This window comes from Micromesistius poutassou, assembly GCF_964030765.1.
Source record: "Micromesistius poutassou genome assembly, contig: SCAFFOLD_6171, whole genome shotgun sequence".
Classification (NCBI taxonomy): Eukaryota; Metazoa; Chordata; class Actinopteri; order Gadiformes; family Gadidae; genus Micromesistius; species Micromesistius poutassou.
Window position 1 is genome coordinate 1 of NW_028177618.1, and position 11,970 is coordinate 11,970.

The 11,970-nt window shown below is 43.4% G+C and overlaps 1 protein-coding gene across 1 annotated transcript; it reads right to left on the bottom strand.

Moving 5' to 3' along the window:
• Nucleotides 1–2,502: 2,502 nt before the first annotated feature.
• Nucleotides 2,503–8,136, bottom strand: LOC311375862 (protein NLRC3-like; the record flags this gene model as incomplete). The annotated part of the gene is made up of 5 exons (XM_084490890.1): nucleotides 2,503–2,546; nucleotides 2,724–2,897; nucleotides 4,952–5,125; nucleotides 5,586–5,759; nucleotides 6,302–8,136. Coding segments are annotated over 5 exons (2,401 nt in total), but the record flags the coding sequence as incomplete, so codon positions are not given.
• Nucleotides 8,137–11,970: the final 3,834 nt, after the last annotated feature.

The window sequence follows — 11,970 nt, forward strand, 5'->3', positions numbered from 1 at the left end:
ATACATATATAAATACAAAATTATATATATATATATACACATACATACATACATACATACATACATACATATATATATAATTTTGTATACGTGTATATATATATACACATACATTTATGAATATATATATAAATATATATATATATATATATATATATATATATTTATAAAACGGGTGGCTTAAATCAAGCGATCTGATTGGTTCCCAACTGTTGTATATTGAGCGTATACACACAGCTATGACGCCCGTTCAGTTTACAGAGTTCAGTATCACTCCGCGCCTAACTTGAACTGTTGTTTATTTATATATAAAAGCAATAGCATAGTTCACTGAAGCCTAAAAACATGTTGATTGCTGGAGGGGGTGGAAATGTTGTAAAGCAATAGGCACACGCTGAGTGAACTGCTCGATAGAAGGCTAAATTGCCGGCGAACCGAGCTACCGTCTCTAGCCTTCTCTCTGAAGGACGCTACAGTGTGTTGCATAGCAACCGCCGTACACTTTGCCGGCAGCCAGGAGGGACTACTTTTTTGTATTCGTTAAAAAAAATGCTTTTCCGACTTTCTAGCTTTTTCAAAATTGAGGGTGTCTATGACTTTCATTTCGCCATATTTACGTAACCGGTTCGCCATATTTACGTAACAGTGAAGGGGGTCGCCGCCCCTCCGCTGCGCGTCGGGACGGACAACGCCCCTTAACTGTGGTATAATGAGCGTATACCACAGCCTGTCGTGATCTATTGCTTAAATATAGTATATAGATATTTATATATTATATTATATAATATCATATTATATATAGAGCTCCAGGAGTCGCAAACGGCAACAATCACTTTCTCCTCCAAGCTGCGGTTCACAGCTGAGTGCAGGGAACGGTTGGCCCGGCTGGTTGAACGCTGATTGGCTGTTTTACGTTACTTCCCCCACGTTACTTCACCCAGGGAGTGAACGCTGATTGGCTGTCTCACACGAATACCGCGGCAAAGTTGAAATATTTCAACTTCAGCAAAAATTTTCGCGCTGCAAATCCTCGTGAACGCGCTCGCCTGTGACAGGGCAAAATGTCGCGCCGTCAATCAAGTCTTGCCGCAGGTTTTTGCCGTGACAAATTTCGCCCGATTCGCGTCTCTACGTTGACTTTGTATGGAATCGTGTCGCGCCGTTGCGTTTGGTGTGAACACACAGTTACGTCCTTGCGGACCCTCCTTGCGTCCACCACAAGGGCCTGACGTGCGCCTCCCAAAAAATGTCACCTTCCGTCGAGGCGACGCAGCAGCGAGGGCTGTGATTGGTCCGCTCACTAAAACCTGACGCAGAACCACAAAGGTTCACGACTGCGTTGAAGCGTCTGCGTGGTCGTTGCGTTGCGTGAACGTGGGACCATAATCAGCCCTTAACTGTTGGACCAGAGAACTGGTAGGTGTGTACACACACACACACACGTATATCTTAGTGCTGTCAATTGATCGCACAATTTGCTGTGATTAATCACAATCAATTGCTTTTTTTCTCTTAAAGGGACACTGTAGCATTTTAAGAAATGTATTAGCTCTTCCCAGGTTTAAAGAGCTAATGAAGGATTACGATTTTTCAAAAGGATTACGATTTTTCAAAAAGTTTCCTGCTTCCTTATCAACAGGTAAGTCAATGTGTCTAAAGTCTAAATTACAAGCCTTTCTCATTGCTTGGTTGTGTAATTCATTACATAGGCAGCATAACAGTAGAACATGTATAGTTAACAGCCTCATTGGTGGATAGCAGCATGGTTAATGGTAAATGAACTGCATTTATACAGCGCATTTCTTGTAACCAGTGGCCACCCAAAGCGCTTTACAATATTGCCTGACATTCACCCATTCATACACACGTTCACACACCGATGGCGGCGTCAGCCACGCAGGGCGACAGCCAGCTGGTCAGGAGCAGTTAGGGTGAGGCGTCTCGCTCAGGGACACCTCGACACTCAGCGAGGAGGAGGAGCCGGGGTTCCAACCAGCAACCTTGTGGTTACCAGCCAACCCGCTCTACCCCCTGAGCTAATGCCGGCCTGTTCATTGGCCGATCAGTTTTACCTCGACGCCATGGCAACCAGCCTGAGACGAAAAACGTTACGTGGACCCCCCCCCCCCCCCCCCCACCAACAACTCTGCCCGCACGCATCCCCGGATGAAAACAACTTCCCGCGCCTTTTGTGTCTGTCTGTCTATCTGTCTGTCTATCTATCTGTCTGTCTGTGTCTGTGTGTGTGTGTGTGTGTGTGTGTTGTGGCAACCTTGTGATAAAACATATAATACATCAAAATGTTCGGCATGATGAGCTTATTACACACACGTAACCTTCCAAGATATTCAACTTTTGAATTTCCCAAAACGCACACATTGCACCAGCCTTCAAAGGGACACCTTTGTAAACAACAGACTGAACGATCTGAGCTCACATACAGGCTGGAGATAAATTGATGAACCATAGTGTTGTGATGAATCAAACTAAACAAACACTTACGTCTCTGAACTGGATTCAGCCTCCACACTCCACCGTGCTCCACACTGGGGGGGGAAACAAAGTGAGAGCAGCATGTTGAAACATTCACCTTCATCATCTGCTGTCTCATCACTCTCTACACAACATGAGTTACAGCTGCCTTTTCAAACCGCTTCATCTAGCAGCGGCTTGAACCCTTGTAGGAGACTTTGTCCCCGAGTGGAGAGCTGTCCTCTCCATACCTGAGAGTGTCCAGTCTCCAGCATGGATCCTCCAGTCCAGCAGAGAGCAGCGCAGCTCCTGAGTCTCCTGGGTGATTGCAGCTCAGGTCCAGCTCTCTCAGATGGGAGGGGTTGGAGCTCAGAGCTGAGGCCAGAGAAGCACAGCCTTCCTGTGTGACCAGGCAGCCAGACAACCTGTGTACACACACACACACACACACACACACACACACCATTTATTCTATCTAGCAGTTTGTACAAAATTAAACACATTTAGAAAGTGTATTCATTCCATATGGAGGACAATAAGATATTGTTCTATTAGAGTCAGGAGAAGTCCGCTGTGTTTGGTACGCTAAGACCGTTTATCCACAGGTTCTAACATTGTGTAGAACCAGGGAGTGTTTTGTCAGCATGGAAAAGATCAACAGAAATACATCGGACATGAGCAGCACTACACCAAACGAATATGATGTTAATGTAGCAGCATAGAAATAGGGTTGCCTTGCTGCAGTTAATTGTGTCAGCTGACCACTAGGGCGGCAGTACATAAGTACAGCCCTCCTTCTTGTGCTCTCACTGATGCATCATTTCCGGGTCAGGTGTTTGCCCGTGCAGGTAATGCTCCGCGCCCTTGCTGCGGCTACTGTTTCGTTTCATTTATCACTGTGTCCTCATGCTTAAAGCCGGTGTGTTTTCACTGCAGAGCAGCGACTGCGTGCTCCGTGCTCCGTTTAGTCGCTGGTTCTCTCGAGCGGTAAGTGTCCTCTCTCTCTGTGTTACACCGAATGCTATCCTGTAGCTAATGCTAGTGTGGTCACAGGTAGATGTCCCCTGCCGTGTGTCTCTCTCTCTCCCTCCCTCTCCCTGTGCAGGTTTGACTTTGAAAACGGGTATGCTACTTTAAATCTAGCCTCCAAAAGCCTTGATAAATGTAGCTTAGCCATACTAATTTTATGTTTATTGACAGGGAACGCTCATCAGCTGGCTGAAATCTATAGATTTATCTGACTCCGCCACCAGCTGATTGGGGCCGCTGCTGCTTTGTACACAGCTTTTGTCCATAGCTTTGTCTACAGCTTTGTCTGCTGTTTGTCTCTGCTGCTAATCACACTGTTTGTCTCTGCTGCTATATATGACATTGTCCCTTGCTTTGTCTCTGGCAGCCACTTATTCCTTGCTGCTCTGTGCTGCTTGGTGCTGCTGCTGTTGCTGGCTTTTGGCTACAGCCGGCTTGCATGGTGGACTGCCGACACCACACTTTTAACCTGTTAATCCCTTTAATTTGAGCCGAATGATTTTGAGGAGTTAATCCCTTAATTTTGTTTTGTTTTCTGTACTTTATTATTTTGATTAAGTAAATTGTTTTGTTAAGTTTATTTTGTGAACTATTTCCTGCTTTGTGTTGTATATTGCTTCATACATTTTGGGTTAATTATTTCCGTTGTAACTTCCTTTTTGTTTCCTTCTCAGTGGCTGCAGGCTGGTGGTGGTGCTGGTGACGTGGGTGGTGGTGTCCCTCATTCTTGTGTGCTGTGCTTCCTTGGATTTGGTGATACCAGTGTGTGACTGCCACGTGTGTCTGGGTGAACCCTTTCCCTTTAATTTATTCCTGTTGAGTCCCCTTCCCCTTCACCTGCTCTTTCCCCACCAGTAGGCCTCAGCCCCTGATTAGGCTCCTTGTTTATTAGTTGGGATGAATGCTCATTTTTGTGATAATATATATATCTTATTAAACAAAGTATTTTTGTAAACTGGGAACCACGCGTCTTGCCTGTTGAGTGGAACGAACCTGTGTTTTTGATCAATGTAAAATAATATATAATAATTCCTTGGGTGCAATTCCCAAGGTGGCGTTGTCAAGCAACCTAAGATTCACATTGAGAGCCTCCACGCCGCCACATTAATAAAGGACATCTTTACTGTTCAATATGTTTCACTTTACCACGGCCAGTGATGTTTTAGTGGTGAGGGGTGCATTATATTCAGATCACAGCACGGCTAAAGCCTCATCACCATGTCTACACTAATGACAACTCCTCAGCTCTCATCAGCTGACCAGAGTTACATAACGTATAACATACTAGCAGTTAACAGGTCAACAACCCCTAACCCTCACATCAGCTGGCCAGAGTTACATCACGTATAACATACATATCGATATTGATAACAGTCCACCTAGTCGTGGATCATCCCTTACATATTAAACAACCCCAAGACGCAGTTTGAAGAAGAGGCTGATAACTGACCTGAGAGTTTCCAGTGTACAGTGTGGACTCCCCAGTCCAGCAGAGAGCAGCTTCACTCCTGAATCCTTCAGATCATTGGTACTCAGGTCCAGCTCTCTCAGACTAGAGGAGTTGGAGCTGAGAACTGAGGCCAGAGAAGCACAGCCTTCCTGTGTGATCAGGCAGCCAGACAACCTACACACACACACACACACACACACACACACACACACACACACACACACACACACACACCATTTATTCTTTCTGGTTGAGAGCAGTTTGTACTAAAGTAACCACATTTATAAAGTGTATTCATCATTCCATTTGGAGGACAAGTTAAAGCTTTATTGATACTTTATGGAGACAAAGCTGTGTCACCCTGTCTGAGAACAGGAAGAGGAAGTGGGGAGATGACATCATCACAGACAGTAGAACTTCCTTCACTTGGCTGTGAAACAGGATCTTGAACAAATGCACCTTTCTCAATAGCTACAACTCAGATGAGATATTGTTCGGTTAGAGTCAGGAGAAGTCCGCTGTGTTTGATATGCTATGATGTTTCTAACATTGTGTAGAACCAGGGAGTGTCAAGCAGGAGCAGCACTTACTGGAGTCTAGAATAACCAGTTTGAAGAAGAGGCTGATAACTGACCTGAGAGTTTCCAGTGTACAGTGTGGACTCCCCAGTCCAGCAGAGAGCAGCTTCACTCCTGAATCATTCAGATCATTGGTACTCAGGTCCAGCTCTCTCAGACTAGAGGAGTTGGAGCTGAGAACTGAGGCCAGAGAAGCACAGCAGCTCTCTGACAGATGACAGCCATTCAGCCTTCACAGAAAATGAACAGGAACATGTGTTTCAAATAAGTCTTTAACAATGAAGGAATTGTGTTGAAATCTGTATTTGTAAATGTTTTATTACTTAAATCTAACATACATTAGTTAATACATTAGATCTTAGATAATCATAGATAATTCTTATGGATTGGGTGTACAATTTTGAATATTGTATAGCTGTTTAAACATCTTTTCTCATTGTTTTTTTAGATCAATATTAATTTTACATTGTTGTATTACGATAATTGGGATTCTTGTAATGTAATACATGTTATAAGTGCACCTACAGAGATGTTTTGAATATTTATATAACTTATTTTCTATTTTTACGTATATTTTGTTGTGTTGTAATACATGTTATAAGTGCACCTACGGAGATGTTTTGAATATTATAACTTATTTTCTATTTTTACTTATATTTTGTCGTGTGTTGTAATACATGTTATAAGTGCACCTACAGAGATGTTTTGCATGTTACTATAAATGTTATATTCTAGTTTGATGTATTTTGTGTTGTGTCATTAGTGCACTTACAGAGATGTTTTGGAGGCTTTGACCACTGGCAGCAGCCTCAGAAGACCCTCCTCTGAAGCAGAGTATTTCTTCAGGTCAAACACTTCCAGCTCCTCTTCTGATGACAGTAAGATGAAGACCAGAGCGGACCACTGAGTAGGAGAGAGAGATTTTCTGGCGAGACTTCCTGATGTCAGGTACTGTTGGATCTCCTTCACTAGAGAACGGTCGTTCAGCTCATTCAGACAATAGAACAGGTTGATGCTTCTCTCTGGAGAGAGATTGCCATTTATCTTCTCCTTGATGTAAGACACGGTTCCCTTATTGGTCCATGAGCTACTTCCTGTCAGTCCCAGCAGACCTTTTTTAATCTGAGTGGTCAGTGATCTACCTTTTTTCTGTCCCAGCAGACCTTGTAGGACAATCTGATTGCTCTCCAGAGAGAGGCCCAGGAGGAAGCGGAGGAACAAGTCCAGGTGGCCGTTCTCACTCTGTAAAGCCTTGTCCACAGCACTCTGGTAGAGGAAGAGTTTGTCTTTCCTGGAGGTTCGTAGTTCTTCTGTGAGCAGATTTACACCAGTGTTGATGAAGGACAGAAAGACATAAAGGGCAGCCAGAAACTCCTGGATGCTCAGATGGACAAAGCAGAACACCCTGTCCTGGTACAGACCACACTCCTCTTTAAAGATCTGGGTGAACACTCCTGAGTACACTGAGGCTGCTCTGATATTGATGTCACACTCTGCCAGGTCTGCCTCATAGAAGATCAGGTTGCCTTTCTCCAGCTGGTTAAAAGCAAGTTTTGCCAGAGAAACAATGATCTCCTTGCTCTCTGAACTCCAGTCTGGATCAGTTTCAGCTCTCCCATGGTACTTCCTGTCCCCCTGTATGGACTGAACCCTCAGGAAGTGGCTGTACATCTGAGTCACCGTCTTGGGCATCTCTTCAATGTGGGATGTTTTGAAGATGTCCTCCAGAACTGTAGCAGTGATCCAACAGAAGATTGGGATGTGACACATGATGTGGAGGCTTCGTGATTTCTTGATGTGGGAGATGATTGTGCTGGCCAGCGTCTCCTCTTTGAATCTCTTCCTGAAGTACTCCTCCTTCTGTGGGTCGGTGAACCCTCTCACCTCTGTTACCATGTCAACACTCTCAGAAGGGATCTGATCGGCTGCCGCAGGGCGTGTTGTTATCCAGATGCGAGCGGAGGGAAGCAGGTCGCCCCTGATGAGGTTTGTCAGCAGCACATCTACTGAGGTCGGCTTTGTGACATCAGTCCAGGTCTGGTTGTTCTGGAAGTCCAGAGGAAGTCGACACTCATCCAGACCATCCAAGATGAAGACAACTTGGAACTGGTCGAATCTGCAGATTCCAGCTTCTTTGGTCTCAATAAAGAAGTGATGAAGAAGTTCCACCAAGCTAAACTCTTTCCCTTTCAGTAAATTCAGTTCTCTGAAAGTCAAGAGAAATGTGAAGTGTATGTCGTGGTTGGCTTTTCCTTCAGCCCAGTCCAGAGTGAACTTGTGTGTTAAGATGGTTTTACCAATACCGGCCACTCCAGTTGTCATTATTGTTCTGATTGGTTGATCTTGTCCAGGTAAGGGTTTAAAGATGTCTTCACATTTGATTGGTGTTTCCTCCTTGGCCAGTCTCCTGGAAGCTGTTTCAATCAGTCTGACCTCATGTTCCTTGTTGACATCTCCACTGCCTCTCTCTGTGATGAAGAGCTCTGTGTAGAAGTCATTCAGACCTGTTGGCTCTCCTGCTATAGCAATTCCCTCAAACACATGCCTGGACTTCTTCTTCAAATGAGACTTGAATTTATGTTGGCACTCGACAGCAGCAGATCCTAAATGAGAAAACAACAGAAGACATCATATAGTGGATGGTGAAATCAGTGGAAACATGTAAATATTTCCTCTTAAATTATCAACTTCATGATATTTAGAGGCTTTATAACTTTGGTCGAAGAAGCTGGTCATAACAAGGACTGCGCATTACAGATTCAAAATGTTCAGGATTATTAAAGTGTAAATCCGGCAAAAATTTAACCCAGGGTCTATTTCTGCATGAAAACAGATCAAATAAGCCGTTTAGGTCATTTTTTCGTTGACCAACCAGTATAGTGCTTGCCCAGAGCAACACTAAGAGCCCAAATGGCTAACAGTGCATTGGCTAGGGGCGGTGCGCCGAACGCTTCCAAACTGCATTTTTTAATCATTAATATTGCTCAGAATAGCACAAAACATCTGCAGTAGCATGATTAGGGTCCCTACACATAAAACGGAGCATCAACAACTTAGTTAGCATAACTGGCGTTTATAAAAAAAAAAGACTGCATTTTGAAGTTATTTCAAAAGCAATAGTTGACTTGTAATAATGATAGTGAATCAGTGGAAACTAATTTGCTATGCTGATATAACAAGATAGTGTTGCATTTCTTCCACTAAGTTATTCTGCTATTGATTTGCAGCATATTGTTTAACATTCTGTAACCTGATAGACCCACAATAACCCTACATATCTGGATCAAACCATTTAACCTGATAGACCCACAATAACCCTACATATCTGGATCAAACCATTTAACCTGATAGACCCATAATAACCCTACATATCTGGATCAAACCATTTAACCTGATAGACCCACAATAACCCTACATATCTGGATCAAACCATTTAACATGACACCCTTACCCTAACCTGAGGGAAGATATCTCAACATTGAAAAAGGGATGTAAAAAATCTCAGGATATGTCATTTCGTGTGAGCAGAACAAATAAGAGTCTCTTCTGCACTTCAAAATAATTATTCATTCTGTTTTCAAAATAAGAGTCTCTTACCGTCCCACAGTGTGTCAGCTGGTTCCTCCTGGTCCATCAGGCAGAGCTTTGTGCCTGCAGACTATTAGCAGATGGAGATGCTATTTTATGTTCATGTAGAGCTTAAGTCAAATATCTTGTTGGACATTTACACACCTTGATCAGCTCTGTTTGATGCTGTACAGACTGAGCCCTGGTAACCTTTGACCTCTGGTGGGGTTGTCTGTGGGGAGAACACACACAATAAACATACAAGAGAGAGAGAGAGAGAGTTCATATTTATACTGTGCAAGTATCCTGTGTAATTGTATTTATTTAGTTATTATTCTACGTTTTGTATCTTTATTTAATTTTTACATTTATTTTCACTTTTTTTTAGTGTTATTTTGTGTCTTATTCATCCCTTAATCTCTCTTTCGCTGTACTGTTGACTCTTGAGCTGCAATAACAAGAGGGATTCCCCTTGTGTGGGATTCATATAGTTGATCATATCTTATATGCTTGTGAATGTTTTATTGGTAAATGTCTGTGTGTGTGTGTGTGTGTGTGTGTGTGTGTGTGTGTGTGTGTGTGTGTGTGTGTGTGTGTGTGTGTGTGTGTGTGTGTGTGTGTGTGTGTGTGTGTGTGTGTGTGTGTGTGTGTGTGTGTGTGTAAGGAGTACAGGTAAACTGTAATCCTCTTCAGTTAGTTAATGATTGATTGTGAGAGAGAGTATCAGTAGAGTCTGATAACAACCAACTGGTCTGTTGTCATGGTCTGTTTGAAACTCCTACCTCTCCTCTCTGGAGGGGCGTCCATCTTTAAACGTAGCAGGATCATCCATAGACCAGTCACTCTTCATGGAGACACAGCTGGGTCCAGGGGAGTCTGCTCTCTGCTGCTGGACTCTTCTAGAAAAACATGAACCAGGATCAGACCATGTCAACCACGTCACTAAAACAGCCTTACCCCTCTTCTCATTATCACCATGTCAACCACATCACTAAAACAGCCTTATCCCTCCTCTCATTACCACCATGTCAACCACATCACTAAAACAGCCTTATCCCTCCTCTCATTACCACCATGTCAACCACATCACTAAAACAGCCTTATCCCTCTTCTCATTATCACCATGTCAACCACGTCACTAAAACAGCCTTACCCCTCCTCTCAATATCACCATGTCAACCACATCACTAAAACAGCCTTACCCCTCATCTCATTATCACCATGTCAACCACATCACTAAAACACCCTTATCCCTCCTCGCATTATCACCATGTCAACCACATCACTGAAACAGCCTTATCCCTCCTCTCATTATCACCATGTCAACCACATCCCAAAAACATCCTTATCCCTCCTCTCATTACCAATATGTCAACCACATCACTGAAACAGCCTTACCCCTCCTCTCATTATCACCATGTCAACCACATCAGTAAGACAGTCTTATCCCTCCTCTCATTACCACCATGTCAACCACATCAATAAAACAGCCTTATCCCTCCTCTCATTATCACCATGTCAAACACATCACTAAAACAGCCTTATCCCTCCTCTCATTATCACCATGTCAAACACATCACTAAAAGAGCCTTATCCCTCCTCTCATTATCACCATGTCAACCACATCACTAAAACAGCCTTATCCCTCCTCTCATTACCACCATGTAAACCAAATCACTAAAACAGCCTTATCCCTCTTCTCATTATCACCATGTCAACCACGTCACTAAAACAGCCTTACCCCTCCTCATTATCACCATGTCAACCAAATCACTGAAACAGCCTTATCCCTCCTCTCATTATCACCATGTCAACCACATCCCAAAAACATCCTTATCCCTCTTCTCATTATCACCATGTCAACCACGTCACTAAAACAGCTTTACCCCTCCTCTCATTATCACCATGTCAACCACATCACTAAAACACCCTTATCCCTCCTCGCATTATCACCATGTCAACCACATCACTGAAACAGCCTTATCCCTCCTCTCATTATCACCATGTCAACCACATCCCAAAAACATCCTTATCCCTCCTCTCATTACCAATATGTCAACCACATCACTGAAACAGCCTTACCCCTCCTCTCATTATCACCATGTCAACCACATCAGTAAGACAGCCTTATCCCTCCTCTCATTACCACCATGTCAACCACATCACTAAAACAGCCTTATCCCTCCTCTCATTATCACCATGTCAAACACATCAATAAAACAGCCTTATCCCTCCTCTCATTACCACCATGTCAACCACATCACTAAAACAGCCTTATCCCTCCTCTCATTATCACCATGTCAAACACATCACTAAAAGAGCCTTATCCCTCCTCTCATTATCACCATGTCAACCACATCACTAAAACAGCCTTATCCCTCCTCTCATTACCACCATGTAAACCAAATCACTAAAACAGCCTTATCCCTCTTCTCATTATCACCATGTCAACCACGTCACTAAAACAGCCTTAACCATCCTCATTATCACCATGTCAACCAAATCACTGAAACAGCCTTATCCCTCCTCTCATTATCACCATGTCAACCACATCCCAAAAACATCCTTATCCCTCTTCTCATTATCACCATGTCAACCACGTCACTAAAACAGCCTTACCCCTCCTCTCATTATCACCATGTCAACCACAGCACTAAAACAGCCTTATCCCTCCTCTCATTACCACCATGTCAACCACATCACTAAAACAGCCTTATCCCTCCTCTCATTATCACCATGTCAACCACATCACTAAAACAGCATTATCCCTCCTCTCATTATCACCATGTCAAACACATTACTAAAACAGCCTTATCCCTCCTCTCATTACCACCATGTCAACCACATCACTAAAACAGCCTTATCCCTCCTCTC